General features: G+C 38.9%; 1 protein-coding gene across 1 annotated transcript; it reads right to left on the reverse strand.

Moving 5' to 3' along the window:
* Positions 1-3232: 3232 nt before the first annotated feature.
* adgrl4 (adhesion G protein-coupled receptor L4) lies at positions 3233-15523 on the reverse strand. Its single transcript, XM_082505989.1, has 16 exons — positions 15135-15523; positions 14619-14768; positions 12058-12207; positions 11597-11746; positions 11122-11192; positions 10224-10403; positions 9626-9809; positions 8695-8808; positions 8410-8609; positions 6744-6923; positions 5868-6071; positions 5368-5588; positions 4802-4868; positions 4609-4700; positions 4235-4403; positions 3233-3755 (listed from the first exon to the last, which is right to left on the reverse strand). Exons 1-16 carry the CDS (start codon positions 15244-15246, stop codon positions 3693-3695), a joined length of 2307 nt encoding a protein of 768 aa, XP_082362115.1. The 5' UTR covers positions 15247-15523; the 3' UTR covers positions 3233-3692.
* Between the last annotated feature and the right edge of the window lie 8757 nt (positions 15524-24280).

A 24280-nucleotide genomic window follows, 5' to 3' on the forward strand; every position in this document is an offset into this window, starting at 1 on the left:
TACTCATTGATCCTTCAGAGCACATCAGACGTGTGATAAGGCCAAAGAACATAATAAAATAAACACACCCTCTCTGAAGTGAGGCCGTGCTAACCCGTGGCGCTGTCAGAGCGACACAAATGATATGTCAAAGATAATTTAAGGGGCAGAGCAGGTCGTCCGTTAATGGGAAGGTCACTGGTTTGATCCCCGGCTTCTCTGGTCAAAGTGTCAAAGTGTCTTTTTACGAGATACCCCAGTGCCCAAAATCAGTGTGTCTGTAGAAAAGCATTATATATAAATCAATGTTATCCTTTTGAATATTTTACAACAGTTGTGAATGTGGGTTACCTTCATTAAAAAAATAGTTGAGTTGGCTTAAAAATAATTTATATATTCAAAGCCTATTTATATGTTTTATATCACAGATAAACATTGTGAAAATGTAAATGTTTCATCATTCAGAAGAAGAAATAAACACATTTTTCAAAGCTCCGCTGCTCAGTCAAAAACGAAATATGCAGTGAGATTCGTGTCTCAAGTAAAGGGAGAAAGCTGTTTGCTGCCCGGGTTTGTGCTTTTACTTCTTAGACATCAGTGAAACGCTTGGTTTTCAAATATGTTCATAATACACCAAACACACACACACACACACACACGCCGCTCTTCATTACAGATTTAAAGATTCTGCCTTGGCCTAAACGGGTTAACAAACATCCCTGTTCGTATGTGAAGTTTGAACTGTGAGGGTCGTGCTCACATTTCACAATGCACGTCTGTCTTGTGCAATCACACCCAGTCTTTATTTCACCTCTAGGGTGATATGGAATATCATATTTTTGTCTTGAAGCTTGCAAACGTGTTTTAAATAATGTTTGTTAACACACTTGAGTGGCAGCCAGTTATGGTTTTAGATTCAACTGCAATTGCAATCATAGATTCAAATGAAATAAAAAATGGCAACATTGTACCAAAATCACAGAAAAAATTATATTCCATATGTCCTCTGACAGATTTAAAATATCCTACTGTTTCAGCGTTTAAGACTAAATAGGTGCATTTAAAAATAAGAAAAATAATGAAAGTTCTAGTTAAGGTCACAAACTTCATAAACGGGATATGGCCACCGTGACATCACCCTGGGGATTTTTTGTTTTTTTTGAGCCAGACGAGTAAATATATTTAGAAAGAGAGCTACGTGCTCAGTTATCAGCTGCAACTGGCAGGCTTGTCAAGAGTCTAGCACGTTGGACAGATGCACATATACCTGCAAATAAAACAGAAATAGATACTGGACCAAAGACTTTTTGTATATGCTACAATTAAACAAATAAAAAGCTGTAATTTTATATTATTTTCTCTATTAAAATGATCAAAAGAGCACTAACACAGACACGCCTAGCAGACTGATATATTAGTATCTACCTGTCAGTCACAGACGTCTGGCTCCAAACTTTATTAGCTTTAAACCTTCAGGGGTTTCGACACAGGCCACAACACTTGCTGCAGTGCAGCGTTTGAGGGACTTCTCAGGTCTCTTTGCTGTGTTTCCTTATTCCCATAAGCTTTAACGGATCTGCAGAGCTAACGTGAGGAACACTAACAGATATAAGATTTGCTTGCTCCCATTTTCTACAGCATGTTACGAATGATTCATAATGTTAAATATACAAATAATCTGTTTATAAAATCGAAATTGTTGAAGTTAGAAGATTTAGTGTCCTCACAGACATTATTAATGATGTTCAAGGCAAAAAATAATAATACATTACCTTTTAAGTTACAAAGTTTATTTGTATTGTGTTCAGGAAGTGGGGACAGTAGAAGGATTATTATTATTGTAAGCATCAGTTTGGCAAATGTGTCCAACAGTTGTAGGCATAAGAATATGGAGCTCTCTCCATGATAATCTCAAGAGTTGTACAAATATGCACCGTTTTAAAATGCGTTTCAATATGAATTCAATATCTTCAATATGAAGAACACAAAAGTAATTTGGGCTAATTGTGGAAGGAACAATTCTTCTTTGCCATCTTGTGGTTTTGTACACTGTTGATTTTACTCTTTTGTTGTTTTGTTTTGCATTGTTAAATGCCGATAAATGTTAGAGTGCTCTTTGGGTTGTAGGTGCCCACTATTTGGTATTCAGATAGGGGGCAGGTGTCAATAAGAATTTATTCTTCCTCCTGCTCCTTTCCATTCATGGGTGCAGTGCTATATTAATGGGAATGATGTTTGCGTGTCGGAAACGAAATTCTGTTGAACCATGTGTGAAACAAATAAACACAAACCTGATGTGTACTTATACGTTTCCCAGGGCAGTGCCTACTGTGTCACCAGTGAGAGCACCTTTACCATTTAGATGGTTATTTATTATTTCATTAAATAAATAAATAAATAAAGATGAAAAAACTCGCCCTACTATACTTCCTTTAATTAAGGAACTGCTGTTTTTTTTTTCACTTTCACCTGTGCTTTATTATGCAGCCCCAGAGATTACCACATGCTCTTTTTAATAATGACATACAGTTTCTCAGATAGTCTGAGGACTGTTGGGTGGCTGTAGTAGACACACACTGCTTTCTTGTTTGTTCAGTAATATAGGTATTGTAGGATATATCTTGCTAGCACCCTCCAATCAATAAATGTGTCCTATACATTAATAATTAATGCAATATACAGTGTTCCCTCCCCACTTCTGAAATGAACGAGCAGCATGAGAGTGTTTCCTGGCTCTATAAAATAGAGCACTTTCGTTTGTTTCACTCAAAAGTTTGAGGTTCAGTTTATTAGTAGAGTCATGACATATGCAAATGTACTAGCATGAAGACAATAATGAAATTTTTGGTAAATGTGTTTAATTGCTAGACCCCAGGCTGACGTTTCTTAACCTCATTAAAAGATCCCACAGCCTAGGAGACAGATAGTTAAGGAATGCTGTGTGCTGAGGAGATAACACATATTAATTCATTACAACATTTTTTTTTCTTAACATGCAGATAAATAATGCAAAAATACTCTGAGTTTATGGAAGAACGAGTGTGCCTGATAATCTCCACTAGATGGGGCCATTGGCCTATCCAATTGTTACTGTGGCGCATGGACAGGACACACAGCCATTCATGTTGGACTTCCTGTCCACTTACCAGTGTGTTTATTTAGCAAAGAAGGCTGATGAATGCATTAACCAAGCCCAATGATTATTTTGCATTTCGGTTTAAAAGAAATGGGCAACAGAGAAGTTTTGCTTTGACACATTTATTTTAATAATTTACAATCAATTTCAAACAAAAGATGAGAACAAAGACGGACACGGCATTGATTATTTGGAGTGTAATGCTTATAAAGGCACTAAGGTAAAGGTAGTCAATTAAACTGAACATATGCAAACTATTTTTATTCTATTGTTACTCTCACAAGAATTGCTTTTGTGTAAAAGGCAATGCAATTGTTTGGCTTTTTATGTACTTTATGGAACAAAACAAACAATCAAACAAAAAGTGTGCTGCATAATTATGATTCCAGTCTGTTAAAAAGCAAACAAGACATTTGAAACTACCACTGCTACATGTTCTAATTTATTAGACATCTGTACTAAAATCCTCCCACACCATTTTTCCCAAAAGTGGAAGCACGAGTCACAGGATATTAAAAAGCTGTACTATAGACTATTATTATACAAGTGCAGATGGTCTGGCTTTGGCTGCATTAATTCATCTTAGGCATTCAAAACAACAGGGGACATTTTTGAAAAGCCTGTAGTATTCGTCTTGAATCTGAAAAGACACACACACACAACAGAAATATGCTTTAGATATAATACAATGTATGTTTAATCCATACAGTGGTGAGCTGTGCCAGTGTTGTTAACATATTTACAGGGTTTTCATACATTTATAAACCTTCACTTGGATATTTTGTACTTTTAACTCTAATTTATATATTTCACAAGTATACTAGTTTGTGACCTGTCAAAACACTAACAGGAAAAGTTTCAGTCAGTTCATTAAGATTTATGCATCAATCTGACCACCTGGGGAGAGAGAAAACATGGCAAACCCAAACAAACTGAGCATATTCGGATGCTTAAATCCTAATCCAAAATGCACATTTGCTCACACACAGGTTTCTTTTTTCATATAGCCTTAATATCTTCACCTTAATATTCTCAGTTGACTATATAAAATGTGTTTTGTTGGGGTCTATTTGTTCTATTTGATTCAAAAAACCAAAAAACCCAAAAAGCTGATGTTACCTTTCTGGACAGCACACAGAGGAAGATGAAAATGAACATCCCTTGGAAGGCGTTGGTGATGGTGAACAAATAGGCAGTGAGGGTTGTCTCATTGAGAATGTGCAAGACTCCAAACGTCCAGGTGGCACCGAGCACAAACAGCAGAGCCAAGGCACCACGGGCACAGGACCTGAGAGGGAGATAGCACCGATTTAAACACCCTGCACATGGCTAAGCTCCTTTCTCAATCAACAAAGAACTCAGCTGTAATTTAATTCTGCAAAGGCACCACATGATACCCTAATAATCCACCAGATAAGGAACCTACAACTTGACTTTCTTTTTTTTCCCCTTCTTTTTTCCAACTTACTCAACGGGAGTAAAGATAATCCTACCTGATGTTTTCATAGTGGCTGATTTCAGGCTTTTTCACAGCAGTATGCCGGTATACCTTATAGATGATTACTCCAAAAGCCAAGAGATTAACCTTTAGTGGAAAAACAACAATCAAATGAATATCTGTTATTAAAAAAAATTACTTTACTTGCTTATTTGAACACATTCATGAGTCATGATGTATGATTTTACCAGGATGATCAAACATGCAGGTCCGATGAAGCTCCATATGAAGTGGTTTTCTGTGCTGAGCCAACACCTATGATGGAATAATATTTAATAACATTTTAATACATTTGATTCATATTTTAGCAAATTATGATTTCCACCTTAGTGTAAAATTCCCTGATGTTAATTATAATAATACTGTACATAAGCTTTCTTATCTTAGGATAAAACCCCTAAAACCCCCTAAAAAAAGCAATCAACGCGTCTTTTGCACAACTTATCTCTTGTCTTTTGTAATAGCATTTTACACTAATAAACAACAGGGCTACTATTTTAGGGTTTTTTTATCAAGCTCTCTGTGGTACCCAAAACATTTCAGAATTTATTTTCTGCCCCACGGCACAACCATCTTCAACTTCCTTCATGTCCCTCCAGGCCAAATTTAATCTATGTCCCCTTGTACTTATAATTAATGTAACTTGTTTATCTTGCTTCCTGAATGAGTTTGAAAAATGAAGAAGTCATTTTACGACCCTTTGTCTATCCACACATACATATATATAAAAAAGCTGCAAATATTGTCAGCTTACACTTTATCTGTGCCATAATACTTGGAGCCTAGTGTTGCGGAAATGGCCACCACTACCGCTGGGCTTCCATAGCCGAAAATATAAAAGTTACGGTGCAGAAAGCCTTTGTTGTAGATGACGCCAACCACTATTAAGTACAGATGGATGCCCTCGATGCACATCCAGGCAAAGGCCGCAAGGAAGAAGTAGTGCAGCAGCCCTGCAATCACAGAGCAGAAAAGCTGCCAAGAAACAGACGGGAGAGAGAAAGACAGAGATTTTACAATTTTAGTTTAAATAAAACTGTGTTAAAAAAGTGGTACAGTATTCATATACTCTAAGTGTATTTTGCAATCTTTATTCAATGTGTATGTTGAGATGTACTGTTACTTTCTATTTTCATTTTCATAAAGTAAATTATCTGCAAGTCGAATAAGAACAGATTTACACCAGATTTAAAGCTGACAAACGGACAATATTTCATGATATTTCACGTTTCACTACGTCAAGGGCATCCTCACCTTATGCGTGTACATGTTGATTCCTACCAGGAAGATGAATTCAGCCATGAAGAGGCTACAGCACAGGTTCTTGTGGATGGTGGTTCTGGTGCTCTGAATTTCACTGAAGAACCAGAAGGTGAAGATGCACATGAACAAACAGATGAGCGAGATGATCATTCCCAGCTGGGTGATCCGGGTCAGGATGGTATAGTGGGCCACCAGCTGAGAAGCGAATGGAAAGGGAGGCGTTTCATTCACAGTTTCATGGAGCGCCGAGTTGTTGTCTTTTCTGCTTGGAATCATTTGGCATAACATAGGCACAGGCTGGGGTTACAGCAGCATGTTGTGCTTGGAGACGTTCTGGGGCGATACTGGTCCAAATATTATAGGCAAGTGGTTTGTTGTCAGTTTAAAAAAAAGTAACTTCCTCGTTGTTGGTGTGAAATTCACCAAACAATTTAAATTGGAATTGAAACCAACAATAAAGTGAGAGAAGGTTTCAAAAAGTAGTGGGTGGATAACTCTTATAGATGCCAAACATGTGCACTGAGTCACCTTGCCTCTAGGACCTGTTCAGACTTCCTCTGCATTTGGCTTTAGTTGATTTTTTTTATCTTTCTACTGTAAACAAAGCAGCGCTTTCAAAATATTTAGTAGAAATTTCCATCATCTTCACAGATAAATCCACATATTTAAATTTCTCAGCTAACAGGCGACTAATTGTCCACCAAGCAAATAATATATGACTTAAAAACAAGACAACATAGTGTTTATTTTGCATGAAATGAAATTTCTCCCTCAGTAACCGTGGAAACATTGGTGAAAAAAGCTGTTAAAAAACTCCTTGATCTTGCTCCATATTTCACTGTTGTAATTTAGTGTATGCTCACTCACGTTGGCTCGCCCAGAGGACATGAGGATAGCAAAGTGTGTGAGGTGATTGCAGGAGCAAGTGGTCGCATTGCTGTTGACGTGGACTGTCTTGCAGCCGTGAGTGGCCCACCGGCCCTGCAGGCTATCCGCCTCGTACTCCCAGAAGGCGCACTTCGTCACATCAGCTTTAGTGTCTATGGGCTTCAGGGGATGGAGAGGAACAAAGACTGTTAACTGTGGAGTTATTATTAGTTTTTGCAGCTCGCTGCTTTGGGATAACAAATCAATAGGGGCTTAAACTGATCCCAGAGCTGGTCTCATCAAAACAGCTGTGAGAAATCATCACAGCCCATCGAAGGTCTGTTGTTCTGTTATTGATTCTAACACTATTTATGAGCTTTGCTTTTTCCAAGTTTTCACGTTAATATTGCCATTGACATGCAAGAGCACAGAAAATAAATGTAATGGGAAGATCATTAATCACTGGCACATGAGCTTTTTTGCTGGGCTCACTGGGCCTATTCTAAATGATTATGTATCAAATATATATATTTTACAATGATATAATATATTGATATAATGATTTTACTTTTTTTTATATGTTTTAATGATCCTAAAAGAAAATACCAGGACAATATGTTTGTATATCAACGTTTAAAATTGTGTATTTTATACTCTCAAAGTCCTTAATTAAAAACTTAAAAGGTGCAGGCAAGAAAAAAGCATCCCGTGCATCACAGGAGAAAAAAAAATCTGCTTCAGTAGTAAAAAGTATCTGCACAAAAAAGGGGCCCAAATTATTGATTGTTGCTCTTCAAAGAAGGCAGTTCACAGAGAATTTTCACGGCTCGAAAATAAATCAACTCATCCTTTGTTAGCCTTAATACTCAAGGGAGCAACAAAAATAATGATTTTACTTTTTCATACATTTTAATTATCCTAAAAGAAAACACCAGTACATTAATTTTTAGGGCTGTTTATCTCATTACCCACGTTTTTCCATAATCTCGTCACGTTTCCTCAGCTATTCCCTTTAAATGAAAGGTCATTGCCGAAATACACGGTGTGAAATCTTAAAATTTCATAAAAACTTTACACAAAGCGCTAACTGTTCCTCCCATGTGAGTTTGTTCAAATTTGACTTTAATGGAAACTCTGGCAGTTATCAGGTTACTGCCAGACCCAATCTGGGACTGAGGAAGCTATTTCTCACAACAAAAGCACAACGCCCCAGTCTGACAAGGATATATATGATGAGATACTGACGAGAGAACTGAACAAGATCCTATTAGCTAATGTTGATAAATGACTCGTTTGCAGAATAGAAAGTTTAGCTGTAAGTTTAAAGTGGCACAAAAGTGAGCAGCAATGTTTGTTTTTAACGCCGTATTTAGCTTGTTTATCACACGACGCTTCGAAATGAAAAACCTTGAGTAACATAAACTATTTTGAATCGCTGCTCTTAATTTACCCTGATCAAATTGAGCAAAAGGATTAGACTGAATTTATATAGAGAATAAAAATGAATGAAAATCTCTAGTAATCGCTTCCCTTAAGAAAAGCTGCAGTCATGTGTAGAGGAGCAGCGACTTTCTGAAACAGTATATGTTTTGACATTACATTCTACAAATGCAGAAGTAAAAAAGCAAACAATGTAGCCTGCCTCAGCACTCTGTGCAGTCTGTACCTCACTGTGTCTCAGAGTGAAGGTGACATGGTCAAGTTGGTAAACGTCAGCAGGTTTGACGGCTGCTGCAATGACTTGGGAGTTGACAGTGATTTCCCCCGTCCCTGCATACCGCGAGTAGTCAGTGACACCTGGGTCGCTGCTCGGCTTCAGGATGTCACTGATGCTGTCATATCGCACAAACACCACTGACACGCTTCCTGAGGAAAAAAAAAAATTTATACAAACTTTTCTTTTTGGCACAGATTGCATCTGATTTTCCTTTTAGGCTTTAAGCTACTTTACCATTTCGGTCTTCTTCTGGTCTCACTTTCAGTGTTAGATTTATATGATCTCCTCCCATGGAAGCAGACAGTTTGGCTTTTGTGTGATGAGCCTCGAAGGTGAAGAGTTTCACTTCTGCGGTTGAGGATAAAAAAAAAAAGAGGTCAGGGATAACCCTCTCCATTTCAAAGCCTCGCCAAACTGGAGAGCTGAGCCCAGTGATAGTTACTGAGTCTTATCAGGCACACTGTAACTATCACTGCTGTTCAAACACCAATCAAAATAAACCAAATCATAACACACTGTAAGGAAAGCTATTTGGGACACAGAAAAGAAGAAACTAAAAGCTAAAGTGGATTAAAATGTTATTTGGCTCTAAAAAGAGATTACGACTTGGAAGAATAGCTCTCTGCTGAAACAGAAAAAAGGAGACAGATCCAAAGCAACAACAAGCACACAAAAGGAGGACAGATATTAAATAAATAAATAAAAAAGAACCCGTACCCCCCAAAAAATATTCAACATTGCACGAGGGTGAAGTTTCACGTTCTCGAAAATAAAACAGTGAAATGAAGCCATGAGGTTCAAGATTATAAATAAATAGTATTTAAATAATTTGATGACCGACTGAAAATTCAAATAAAATAATAATAACGGGCAACACCTACTATTATACTACCATATCTAATTAATACATATGCTGTATTAAAATTCATATTATTTTTTTCATAACTGCCTTTTGTGTATTTTGATACCTTTAGTAATTTTTTTCTGTGTTTTTGAACCGCTCATTGAATTTTAGGGTGAATTAATTCATGGCATTCATTTATGTTTACAGATGATTTTTTTTTAAACAGTGAAACTTCTAAGCAAACGTAGGAGCGCCCTGTCTGGTTTTAAAGCAAATAAAGGAATTAAATGCATCACAGTGACAATTAACTGAAAGCCTCACCCATATCTGTAGCTTTGATTTCAAGCTCTGTTGGAGTTTTGTAATTGCTGGCCAAAGACAGAGCGCTTTCTTCAACAACATGCAGCAGCTTGGTGATGGTATGCTCACGACGTTCTTCTTTCATTCTGGTCCAAGCCACCAGTTCATCCTTCTCCACCAGGTTGTTTACTGCATTTACTAATTTCTGTTTGAAAAGATTTGCTTCGAGTATAACATCTGCACAATAATATAGCATGTACTGCATGTTATGTCTGCACTGCAATATGCTTCCAATTAGGTATGATTAGAATGGGATGTTTACGTCAGTTTGGCTGTTTTTGGCCTTTCATTAAATACAAGCAGCAGCTACACTGTGTTTAAAAAATTATTGGTTAATGGGTAATTTTGCTGTCAGCTTTGGGACAACAACAAAATAATAAGTGCTAATAATAAAAATGACACATTAGCAGAAAGTAATAGTATCTCCAAGGCATAACTGTTAAGAAGGCAATGGGCTGCAACCAGTGCCACTTTTTCTTAAACCAGTTCAAAGCATAGCTGCACTTCAGGCAGACTTCCAACTGTTGACTGAGAAACAAGAATGGTAAACAAAGATTACTGAGAGAGTTGAGTTGATGGCAGATGGTTTGACAGCGTAATCCTTCTCTGCGGCACCCAGTGTTGATGCGGATCTACTCAAGGCCTCAACATATGCAATCACTTCCACTGAAGTAAGTTCACCAGACGTCTGCTTGGCAATTTCTTTCAGTAGACTTTGGGGCTCCGTGAGGTTGCTCATCTGGTGGCGGAGAAATGTTTAGATTGATAGATGTCCTTGTTATGTTTTTTTGGATCACAGCTGTGAAGCGACCAAACTTTACATGAAAACGTGACGTATCCTATTCATCCTATTCACACGTGTGCACATATCTAATCACGTGAAGACTCTCTACAAAAGGCGGCAATTGTGTCAAGTGTTTTTACTACTTGAAAAGATGCTAAAAAATTTTCACGTACTCCTCTTAACTTCAAACTAATCACAGCTGCATGCAGTAAATCCCCAAATATGACCTTCAGAATTATTTTTATTTTATTTTTTGCTTTTCTTTATAAACATCAGTTCATGAACGACGGATTACACTCAGCTTCATTATCACGTTAGTGAGCCAGTTTTACATAAATCATCACCTAACCACACGCTAATTAAATCTCTCCCATTCTCCTGTAACAAGGAACACAAAATGTGCTACATGACATCCATTAACTGGTCCTGCTATAACTTTACTCTCCAGTAGGGGGCAGGACTCCAAACCGAAACTGCTGATTGAAACTGCAGGTTGTGTTTGGATCATAGCGGCTGGTGTTGCATATCCTTGTTATCATACAATCTCGAGTCATTTCAGCCGTTTTCCTATTCCACCCTCTGTTTGTCTTCCTTCTCGCCAACAGAGGGCAGCATCATCTTATCCTTTCTTTTTTACCCCGTTTGGTTAAAATTGTGAGAAAGGAGTACTCACAGATTCCAATGTTCTGTTGACAACCTGCGTCACGCAGCCGGTGTTGTCATGGCAGTATTTCTGGGGATGCTCTGGAAAACAAACAGTTTGCAAAAGCGCATCTTTAATTCACTACCATGACTTGGCCAGTCTGCCTTTCATTTAGAAAAAAACAGCAGCTCTCTTTATCATCAACTTTACTTAAAACATCAAACAATTCAGTATTGCACTGTTCACTCGATGTATTGCATCGAGCGAACAGTGCACACACACACACACACACACACACACACACACACACACACACACACACACACACAATAATGGATGTGTCTGGGTTGTGTGTAGATGTGTAAAAGCAAGTAAAAAAAAAGAAAGATGAAAAAAGATGTATGTCCTTGAATGTAAGGATCTGTGTGTGTGTGTGTGTGTGTGTGTGTGTGTGTGTGTGTGTGTGTGTGTGTGTGTGTGTGTGCTCTTCCATCCTCATACCGACCTTTACATCTAACTTTGCTCTCTGGATGAAAGTGCTTAGGGCCTGAAGTCAGGATGTAATCACGCTGACAGGTGCAATTGAAAGATCCATTTGTATTATGGCAGTCTGAGTTTGGTCCACAGACCTGTTCTGACTCGCACTCATCAATATCTGAAAGATGCAAATGAAGAGTTCAGCTTCAATTAAAGCAAAGCAGTTTGATGTTCCCTTACGTTGGCTGCTCGCTGACAAAGTTAATGCAGTTACAGATGTTTGTCTAGGCAGCATTCATACCTCAAAATAAGAATTGGTTGGTTTTTTTAAATACAAATATGTGACCAGCAGTTCTTGCACGCATGTTACACATTGATAACTCATTCTCACGACCTCGTTAAACTTTATAACTCTTTATAACTCTTTATGATACTGATCAAAACAAAGTTTGGTATATTTAAATCCTGAACAGGTCAACCAGACGTTACCGATGCAGTCAGTGCCATCGTTGGGCAGGAACTCGTCCCGTCCTGTCGATTTGTATCCAGAGACACATTTACAGTAGTAGCTGCCCACTGTGTTGGTACACTGGCCCCTGTCCCCACAGATATTAGTCACGTTCTGGCACTCGTCATCATCTGTGGTGAGGAAATGGAAATACAAACGCTAAAATGAGCTCAAAATCTTTCATCCTCAATAAGCAAAGTAGATTCAGCTTGTTACTCTGTTACTCATGGAGTGGGTAAACCAGCTGGTTAACAGATGACCTAGAACAAAGATGAAAGGAGTTTGATGTAGTTTGCATTTTTGCTTTGCATTAAAAAATCATGTTTTTTTGTTTGTTTTTTTACAAATTAAAAGTTACAGCATTTTGAAAAAGGCTACTTTTTATTCTTAAACTGTTACAATATCATATTTCCATCTTGTCTCAGCAGATTCATTTCCTGTCCAGGTTTGTGTTGAGGCTGAAATGCATTTTACTCTAATGAGAAATGAATCAACAATAAATCAGTTCTTCTTTGAATGTGCAGCATTAATTTAAAAATCACTGAAATACTCAGACTCAGTTACTTTTTGAAAATGAAATCTTAATTTAATCCTCCATGATTAACCATATGCTATGCAAAGTGTTCTCTAAGTTTTTGACTCAAAATGTCACAAAAATAATACAAAAATTACTACAAAGACAGCATTTTTGGAAATTTCAAGAACCAACTTGAACTTATGCATTTGCCCCTAAATTTGTTGAAATTGTACTGGATGGAGAGAAAAAAGCAACCCATTTTTCATATCAATTTATATATTAAACCATAAAACTCAACATAACATCTTCCCAGATCCTTTTTAGTATCATTGTTGTTGAGTTACTTTGAGCGCATGTTAACACAAGTACACTCTGAAGTTTGATCCATGATTGCTGTTTCAGGAATGCCCAAATGTGATCGTGATCCTGAAGGCTGTGGTGTGGATGAGCTGATGAAGCTCAGAGATGTTAGTCTTCTTTTGATTAAAGCCTTGGCTGGGTGTAACTTGCACGCAGTTTAAATAGTTCACATTTGTGACTGATTTGCAGTTGTTTGCCTGTGTTTGATTTCATGGAAGTCAAATTACCTAAAATATTTTGCTTTCCAGGCTAACCGAGCACTGCTGAAGATGCTGCTTCATTATAGAAAATGCTGTTCCAGCTTTTTTTTTACTTCCAAACACACCTTCCGCCCCTTGTTTTTACTTGTCGACGTATGATGGACACTCTGCTCTTCCTCTCCTCTGTACCTTTGGCACACAATCTGTCCGGTAAGGGAAATCCTCTGCTTCAGCGAGAAAGGTGACCATAGTCAGAGAGGAAATACTCCCATAGCACATGTGATCCTTTATCTGTCATCCTCACAGACTTTTCACCCACATACTTCATGATTCACTTGAATGTCCTGTTTTTATGGATCCATTTTACCCTCCTATCATCACTTACTTCTTAAAAGTTAAAGATGACCCTTTTCTTCCTGTTTGTGTGAAATCTACAATTGTTGTTTGTTTCATGTGAATTTTCCAAACAGTTTTGGTAAAAATGCAGATTTAATAAAGCATGAGCAGACACAGTCTGAAATGCTCTTGCTAGTTAATATTGTCCTAATTTTACGTCTCTGGCTTCAGTGTAACCTTAACAACAAAAAAAACCCCTCTAACATTTTCATTTACTTTTGGCCCTTGGGCTATGTAAGCGGTGATTGTGGTCAGATTTGGCCAGGAAACCAAAGGGGTTCCAGGAATTCTAAACAGCCCAGAAACATAACAGGACTAACAATGCCAACTGTAGGCGATGCAGGCCATTAAAATCCTTCTAATAAAGCTGTATCTGGACGTATGTTCCACTTCACACTGTTCCCTTGGTGAATAACTCTGTGGCAACTTTTTAGGCAAGAAAACTCTAAAAAACCTCCCCCCTAACTTTAGCTGTTTTAAGCCAGCACAGCGAGTCGATCATACACAAACAAACACGAGAAAACTAACTTCAAATGACTTACACAGACCTTAAGTTTTTTTCAGCCATTCCTTTTGCCTACGTTTTCTAAACTGGCCAGAGTTAAGCTGAATTACAATAATAAATCTTGTTTGCTTGCACACGAGCATCCTTAGGTTGCTAATTTGCTTCATGTCTGTGGACTATTTTGAGATAATCAGAGATAAATGGTTCCAGAAGAGAAAAGCTGCACAAGTCACAGTGATTTATACTGATAATATGACCATAGCAGTGCCTTGTTCCTCATTAAGTTTTGACACAAACGTTTTTGCCATCGAGAGCCGTCATAAGAAGCTTTAACCCACCCAGAGTTATATTTTTAACGCCTCACATCTATGCTCTGCTCCGTCAAGTGTAATGTTCTAAAAATGTTCAATTAGCCCGCTTGTTTCAAAACGTAGGCCTAATACTGTTGTTTACGACACGCAGTCACAGCAACAAAGGCTTCCTAAAATAGTCGAAGCTACCACAGTCTCGCTGCGTGTGCTCTTTAATATAAAGGTTGATTTGTGTATGCGTGCGTGTAGTCACCATTGCAAAATGTCGTTCCGTCTCCGGTGTATCCGTGATTACAGTAGCAGGCCTTGTTTGATCCATTCAAGGTATTACATGTTGCAAGTGTGTGACAAGAAACACAAATGTCAGAGGGGACGCATGGGCCCATCAGACTCGAGAGCCACGCTGCGTAGACACAAGAGACACACTGTGTATGTTTTAATTACACCACAACATTATTATTCCAAACCTTCCTGAAGACGTGTGATTATATAAAAAACAAAACATGTTAACCTCCAAATTCCTAAAAGTTGCAGAGTCAGTCATGCAATCCATCAAACTTCAACTTAAACCGAAAAGGAACACGTACCTGTCAAAAACCGGTTAAACCCCCCCAAAAGAAATAAAGTTGAAGAGAAAATTTATGTTAAACAAAACCACCTTTCCAAACTAATAATACTTGATAATGCGGACCCCTCTGAGGGACATACATTTAAAACAGTCTCCCAGTAAGACATCTGGTACCCGTCGAGTATAAATTAGCTCACGTACCTGTCAAAAGTACAAGTTTCATTGGTGACTTGAGCAAAGAATCCATACTTGCGCTGTGTCTGGATTTTACTTGATCGTAGACTGCAGTGGGCTGTCTGGTGACGTCGTTCATTTCCTTGCATCAGTTTTCCTGTTTCCTTAAACCTGGCCCTTCCTGTCCTGCTCTTTAATCTGCTTTGAAAAACACGCAGCTTGGTCGAGTCATCAGCCACACAGACACGTTTGCCTCCATTTTTCACTAAATATAAAAGGACTTTTAGTTGCATTGAGTCGCTTTTTCGTAGCGTTGCTGACACTTTGTCTTAGGTTGTCATTTTGGAGGCCTGCGTGCCATTGTTCTCACTTGACCACATACAGTAGGTTACGTAAACACAGGCCTAAACAACACCAGCTAACTTCATTGAAGGACGACCCCCTCCCTTCCGCAGGCGCTAGCACACAAATTCACACACGGACATTCCAGAGCTGTGTCTTCCACGTATCATCTTACACATGCTATCCTTTCCAAGACACACGTTACTAAACTTGAGATGCAGACTCTTTGGTGGTGTGTTTAATGCATCGGGGCTCCTGCTCTTGAGAAAACACAGTGAAAGGAAATGTTGATTGGCCAGTGTTGACTGGTTCTTATCAGTGGTCCCACTGCAATTTCTATTAACAGTCTTTCTTTTTGGACTTTCACTTAAAAAGGCCCGATTTTCCACGTTTCCTCTAAAACAGCGCAGATACCATTTTCCATTTATAGAGTTGTTGAAATACGCTCCAGTTGGCTATTGTTCACTTTGTTATACACGTTGGATTTCTATGAGCACTGCCAGACTAATTGTCATATTGTGTAAAATGGTAACATAAACAGGTCATTGAATGAAGCTACATTTCGAGTTTGTCTTTGGAGAGAAGTGATTAAGCAACACATTGTATCGCAGGTTCTTTGACTGTCATGGAGCAGTGACCCCTTTCTTGCGTGAGGGAAATGAGCGGGGCCGAAGGTTATTTGGTGCGTGTGGGCCACTGACCTACACAAAATGTCTTCACTTGGAGTTGCTCATTTCAAATGCAGATATTTTCAGTGGCGCCTTTTCACCTCACCCATGAACATCGGCCCTCAGAATTGCTGTTTTAAGGTGGAATTGAACTAGCAGTGCTGCTCCAGAACAGGTGAATTAAAATGTGATGCAGTGACAATGGTTCCAAAAAGAAAAGTGGCCATTCAGGTGTCTGAGGTCTTTTCAAAATACCCTCTACTTTTTCAGCACACAAACTCATTCAGTGATGAATAGTTTCACTTGGAAGATAAGTTCTTTGTTGACTGTATTGCAGTCTGTGGAGGCGGTTTGAATTGCTTAGGCAAGGCGTTTAGCAGCTGCTTTGAATGACACCATTAGAATCGCTCTGCATTACTGTCCTGGGAAAGGGCTTGGTGAAAAATGTGAATCTGAATGTCTCACTCTGACACTCTCCTAACGGTAAGGAAGGAAGTGATGTTGCCTCGAACAAACCTGGACTGATTGCACCCTTCCTCCTCCGCTTTTTTGTCTCAGGAAATCTCTCATTTAGTAAGGAACTCAGTAAGCCCACAGGAGCTTGGTTGCTCCACAATGACATTGTAAAAAAGACATCTAAGAGAAAAGAGCTCTTCAAATGTGTCAAGGCAGTCTTGTGTAAATGTTTCCTCCTTTCCTTTCCTCTCTCATGGATATGGAAATTTTGACTCTACGGTTGCGGTATTTTGCACGGCTTTCTGTGTGTGTGCAAGTGTGAGCAAATGAAGAGTGTTGTTTGTGCCATTGGGGATACTGAGATTTGCAATACGAAGAAGGGTGAAGAATCTATTTTGATACTTCTCATAGATATCTGTTCTGATGCTGGCCGTATGTTCAGCCATGATGGGAGGACTGAACGCTGGGGCACAGATGGCAGCAACTGTCTCATAAACTTGGAGCTCTTGAATATTTCAGGACATGGCGTTGGAGAGACAAAGTACGCCCTCTGTTTGAGTTCAGAGCTACCAGCTGCTGTGTGTGGAGAACCCTCTAGAACGTACACTGAAGGCACATATAGGTGGCACTACTTAATAAAAAGAGCCTAGAAAAATATGACCATGATAAGAATTTAAAAAATAACCTGTTGCTATTTTGACGACTGTCACCAATGCCTCGAGTTACCAGCTGCAGCACAATTATTTGATGCACTGAGATTGAGTTTGGGCTCATCAAGCACTAAAGTAAGTTTTCTTCTGGTTCAAATTTTCCATTTATTTTGGGCAGCTTTTGGTCAGGGGTAGATAAGAGGATCAAGAATATCCTCTTAAGTGGACCAATCGCCACAATTTCAGAAACTATTTGGTTGACCAGAAAAAAAGAAACCTTAAATTATTTTAGTCTGCTTAGATGTTTCAATCAATCCTTGTGCAGACTAGAAACTCTCTCTTACAAACTCATTAAATCTTAATTCATGTAGCAGGATTAAGCACACCATGGAACAGGGATAGGTATTGAAAACCGGTTCTCAACAAGAACCGGTTCCCACTGTTTCAATTCCTTGGAATTGTTTGCCATTTTTGCAAACGATTCCCTTATCGATTCCAGTCGCCCCGAATAACGTCACCGCGTTATTCCTGCTACGTACCTGGCAGGAAGTTTGATTATACTTTACGAGAACGGATGACAACAGGGCAACTTGCAATACTTGCAAAGTAGATATTTCATTTAAGGGAGGAAACACTACGAATATGCAAAAGCATTTGCTCACAAAACACACGATGACCTTAAATGAATGTCGTGTTTTTAATTCCGCTCGACTCGTGAATCTCAACCCAGCAGCAGCGGTAACGTTTGCGCGTCCTCTCCCGTTAATGCGGCAGGTAAATAATCAACTAACAGTGCATATTATGTTAGCGCGAGTTTGTGGTCAAAGGCTTGCATCTATTTGCCACACAACAGATGCCCCCGATTTTTGGTAAGTGAATGTGTTTAATTGTAGGCAGGGACATTACTGGATATTCTTGCTACAATTGTTACAGAATAATTTATGTTATACTTTGTTATTGCTACAGAAGAATATTTATTTTATTATTTTACATTTACAATTTCTTTTCCTGGGGACTCTGTGACACTCCATTGAAGAGCCGTAGGCTGTGGATCTCTTTGTAAGGCCATGTTACTCCTAAATTTCTATCTTGTTCAAAGAGAAGATATAAAATAAAGTTCTAAGCTAATCGACCTTAGTGTTCTCCTTTTTTAAAAAGAATCGATAAGAGAATCGATAAAGAACCGAATCGTTAAACAGAATCGAAAATGGAATCGGAATCGTGAAAATCGTATCCATACCCATCCCTACCATGGAACAAACTATGTCTATTCATCATGATTGTTTAGTCAGGATATATTTTGCTGATGTATTTGATGAACCTGTACAGCAATGCTTATATTCAGGGCTGACGTTGAGGTTTCTTTTCATTGGGCACGAGCGTTGCTGAGACCAGACACACCCACTCCCACACTGGGAGTGGGTGTGTCCAGACCAGAGATGGGCAGTAACGCGCAACTTGTAACGTTACTTGTAACTTGTAACGCGTTACAAGTAACGCGTTACTGTAATCCAATTACTTTTTTCAAGTAACGAGTAAAGTAAGGGATTACTATTGCAAAAACGGTAATGAGATTACCGTTACTTTCCCGTAGGAACGCTGCGTTACTGTGTTACTAAAACCGTGATTTTTTTGCGAGAATGTCTCATGACAGTGACCTAAGCAAGTGCGACGTGCGTTACAACAGCTGTGTGCAGTCAACAATGGATAATATATCCAGTGCAGGAGAGAGTATGAGCATGCAGCGTTTAAAGCGTGGAAGTACTGACCTTACTTTAAGTTTGACTCCATAAAAAGTGACAAAAACATTAGTTACTTGCATCTATTTGAAAGAGTGAGTGTAAACACAAATATATATATATATACAAACAGACAAACAGAAGAAGACGGCCGTAGTGATCGATGTAGCGGTTCCGAATGACAGCAATATCAGGAAGAAGGAACACGAGAAGCTGGAGAAATACCAAGGGCTCAGAGAAGAGCTCGAGAGGATGTGGAGGGTGAAGGTAACGGTGGTCCCCGTGGTAATCGGAGCACTAGGTGCGGTGACTCCCAAGCTAGGCGAGTGGCTCCAGCAGATCCCGGGAACAACATCAGAGATCTCTGTCCAGAAGAGCGCAGTCCTGGGAACAGCTAAGATACTGCGCAGGACCCTCAAGCTCCCAGGCCTCTGGTAGAGGACCCGAGCTTGAAGGATAAACCGCCCGCAGGGGCGTGCTGGGTGTTTTTTTTTTTTAATCTATATATATATATATATATATATATATATATATATATATATATATATATATACAGTGGGGCAAAAAAGTATTTAGTCAGCCACCGATTGTGCAAGTTCCCCCACTTAAAATGATGACAGAGGTCAGTAATTTGCACCAGAGGTACACTTCAACTGTGAGAGACAGAATGTGAAAAAAAAATCCATGAATTCACATGGTAGGATTTGTAAAGAATTTATTCGTAAATCAGGGTGGAAAATAAGTATTTGGTCACCTCAAACAAGGAAAATCTCTGGCTCTCACAGACCTGTAACGTCTTCTGTAAGAAGCTTTTCTGTCCCCCACTCGTTACCTGTATGAATGGCACCTGTTTGAACTCATCATCTGTATAAAAGACACCTGTCCACAGCCTCAAACAGTCAGACTCCAAACTCCGCCATGGCCAAGACCAAACAGCTTTCGAAGGACACCAGGAAAAGTATTGTAGACCTGCACCAGACTGGGAAGAGTGAATCTACAATAGGCAAGCAGCTTGGTGTGAAAAAATCAACTGTGGGAGCAATCATCAGAAAATGGAAGACATACAAGACCACTGATAATCTCCCTCGATCTGGGGCTCCACACAAGATCTCATCCCGTGGGGTCAAAATGATCATGAGAACGGTGAGCAAAGATCCCAGAACCACACGGGGGGACCTGGTGAATGACCTGCAGAGAGCTGGGACCAAAGTAACAAAGGTCACCATCAGTAACACACTACAACGGCAGGGAATCAAATCCCGCAGTGCCAGACGTGTTCCGCTGCTGAAGCCAGTGCATGTCCAGGCCCGTCTGAAGTTTGCCAGAGAGCACATGGATGATACAGCAGAGGATTGGGAGAATGTCATGTGGTCAGATGAAACCAAAGTAGAACTTTTTGGTATAAACTCAACTCGTCGTGTTTGGAGGAAGAAGAATACTGAGTTGCATCCCAAGAACACCATACCTACTGTGAAGCATGGGGGTGGAAACATCATGCTATGGGGCTGTTTTTCTGCCAAGGGGACAGGACGACTGATCCGTGTTAAGGACAGAATGAATGGGGCCATGTATCGTGAGATTTTGAGCCAAAACCTCCTTCCATCAGTGAGAACTTTGAAGATGAAACGAGGCTGGGTCTTCCAACATGACAATGATCCAAAACACACCGCCCGGGCAACAAAGGAGTGGCTCCGTAAGAAGCATTTGAAAGTCCTGGAGTGGCCTAGCCAGTCTCCAGACCTCAACCCCATAGGAAATCTGTGGCGGGAGTTGAAAGTCCGTGTTGCTCGGCGACAGCCCCAAAACATCACTGCTCTCGAGAAGATCTGCATGGAGGAATGGGCCAAAATACCAGCTACTGTGTGTGCAAACCTGGTAAAGACCTATAGTAAACGTTTGACCTCTGTTATTGCCAACAAAGGTTATGTTACAAAGTATTGAGTTGTATTTTTGTTATTGACCAAATACTTATTTTCCACCCTGATTTACGAATAAATTCTTTACAAATCCTACCATGTGAATTCATGGATTTTTTTTTCACATTCTGTCTCTCACAGTTGAAGTGTACCTCTGGTGCAAATTACTGACCTCTGTCATCATTTTAGGTGGGGGAACTTGCACAATCGGTGGCTGACTAAATACTTTTTTGCCCCACTGTATGTATGTATGTATGTATGTATGTATGTATGGATGGATGGATGGATGGATGGATGGATGGATGGATGGATGGATAGATAGATAGATAGATATTTTATGTGCTGGAATGTGCAGAAAATAGGTTTAAATATTAAACAAATATAATATAATTAAATTTTTGCTTGATGCATAAAGTTAAAAGATTAAAACTAATAAAACAAGTTTTAAAAAGAGACTTTTCCATTTGATTACATTTTGTATGATGAATTATGCAGAAAAAGTAGAATTGGGCTGAAAGATCTATCGCTTTATCACCTATTCAGATTGTAAATCGTGTTTTTAAAAAGTAACTAAGTAACTAAGTAATTAATTACTTTTGAAAATAAGTAATCAGTAAAGTAACGGGATTACTTTTTTGGGGAAGTACTCAGTAATTAGTTACTGATTACTCTTTTCAAGTAACTTGACCAACACTGGTTCAGACTGGTGTCATTTCCATGTAAACAATGCAGTTTTGTCACTATGTCACTAGCATGTCGATTATGCACAAGGTGCTGTCTGGTGTTGGAGTGAGATGCATCAGGAAATGGTTTTCGTGAGACGAGGCTTTAACTGAATCATATTCTTTTGATAGCCAGTGAACTGTAAATCTAAAAAAATGTTTTGAGGTGGTAAAACTAATTTAAGGAGGGAATGGTTATCACAATATGGGAGATGATGAACAGCCAATGGTAAGTGTTAGTTTAAATGTGAGTCTTAAGGCCGTTACACATCAAGCGCATTGCAAAAAAAGCAAACCCGAAATTCCGAACTTGTTGTGGTTTTGTGGAAAAGCTTTCCTCAAAAAACAGACCGTGAAAAAAATAAAAAACTGTATCAAGCGATGGTCGTGATGTTTCTAAGCAGCAAAAGGAAGGAACACATTCTGGGTCCATCCAACTCTCAAGAGAAGGCAGCAGCAGGGAGAACTTCATAGTTTGATCCAGGAGTTGAAGCTGTATCATGGCCGCATTCATACATTTTTCAGGTGCCAGTGGGGCAGTTTGAGCTCTTGTTGGCAGAGTTGGGAACACATCTGATGAGGGAAATCATTTAAGAGGGCCGATTGACCCGGAGCAGCGCCTAGCTATGAGGTAAAACAGTATTATTTTAGTATTTCCTCGTCACTGTATAGTCACTACTTGTGCCCGTTTTGAGCTACGAGTGGTCTGATTGGTCATATCTGTTTCAGATAAGAAAAATCTGAAGAATTCAAGCTTGGTTTGGAAGAATAAACGCTGCGAATTCATTCATTGAAATTACATGATCTGTGAATGAGTGCATTAAGAATAGGTGAGTCCAAAAAGAGTTTTATTTGCATGGTGTGTCAAGTCTTTAAAGCTTATATTGTTCAGTCCGAAGCTAGCAAGCTTCATGAAAGGAGTTTCGTAGAGAAGACAAAAAAAAGGATAACGTCAACAGTTTGCTAGCATGATAGTTAGCTAGCTGTTAGTCCTTAAAACACAGTAGCAACCATGTCTGTGTAGTGGTATATGACCATATTTATTTCACTGATGGAGTATTTGATTTGATCTTAAATGAGAGCAAACCTCCAAAGAGTGACTCTGTTGAACTACGAACACTTGTAAGGCTGTATTCTTGCTAGCTTTGATTTCCCGATTAAGCATCTATCTGTTCCAGCCTTCAGCCCTCTTTTTTATGCAGCTTTTTGCAAACAGAAGAAACAATAAGTAGTTTTATGAAGAGAAATGATACTGGTAGATACTGGTTTGATACTGGTTTAGATACTGGTTTAGATAACTGCTAGCAGTTATCTAAACACTTACATCGCACCCAACCGGCCACGGTTGGTAGCTACCACGTTCCTTAGCCTGGTTCTCCTGGATGTTTTTCCTATTAAAAATGATTTTTTTTTTTCCTTCTCACTGTCGCCACGTGATCGTGTGATTGCTGGGATTTATTTCTAATATTGTAGCGTCCCTCGCTTACAATATAAAGCATGCTGAGGTTACTGTGAATTAGTGAATCAGTGCTATATAGAAAAATGAGGTCAAATTTTTAATTATTATTATTATGATATTTCAAGTTGTGCTGTTGTTTGTTGAATCTTAAGTCTACTGTTCAAATTTCTTTCAATGCAAAGCTAAGGAGAGTGGAGTTTCAGACGGTATAAACCGTCGCTCGTAGCTTCATCCTACATCTTTATAATGTAAAAGACTGACTCTAGCACTTCCGACACACCTGTTTGCAATCTAGAGTAAATTGCTACTAGAGCAAGCCTTATTGACAGTCCCATCTTTAGCCATGAATAGATGTTAACATTTCCTTATGACATCATTTCCATTCAAAATGACTGTTTTCACTTCAGCTTCTTAGACATAACAATAAAAATAACACATAAAAGGAGTTGAATTCTCTCCTGCCTGTGAAGTGTAGTGGCCTAAATGGAAGTTTTGATTTTGTGGTCTCAGTTCTGGGAAAAAAGTTACAGAGGATATATTGTGAAATTCAGAACAAAGGGCCCTGGCAAGATAAATGAATAATGCATAGTCAGACTACATCAGTGCACACAAGAAAAAACAGACCATTAAGCATGGCTAAGCTATTTTTAGCCCCAATAATTAGCTACCATGATAGTAATAATTAGTATAATTATGAAGAGGCTGCAAATAATATCAATGACGTTCATAAATTGTGGATGGTTTATGTTCATATTTGGTTTTTATTATTCTTACAGGTATGCTTGTATGTGTAAAAATTGATGACGATAATAATAAAAAATGTGGAATTGGGGTCTCACATTGTTTTTCACCGCAGCTCGGCTTGCTCTGTAAAAGCATGTGCAGGTGTGGCGTGAAGAATGTGTGAGGTCTGCACATTTTTACTGCATGTTCTTCCCTTTTTTAAAGGAAAAATTCCAGAAGTGGGACAAAGTGTATGTATGGTTTTTGTGCTTGCACTTGGCTTCTGCATTTATCCTTGTTGCCGTTCATCCTCACCTTCTGTCATGGTTTTGTCTGTTATGTCCATACACTTTACATACAGCATTAAAGCTCTCGCACAATCTATCCAAGCTCTTTTTAATTATTATTATTATAGAGTGAATGATTTTATGATTCGGCAGGCTGAAACTTGCTTCATGAGTAAATGCGTAGTATTTAAATAAAGTTCAATTGCTGCTA

The sequence above is a fragment of the Aulonocara stuartgranti genome, assembly GCF_965226115.1.
Source record: "Aulonocara stuartgranti genome assembly, chromosome: 15".
In the NCBI taxonomy this organism is placed as follows: Eukaryota; Metazoa; Chordata; class Actinopteri; order Cichliformes; family Cichlidae; genus Aulonocara; species Aulonocara stuartgranti.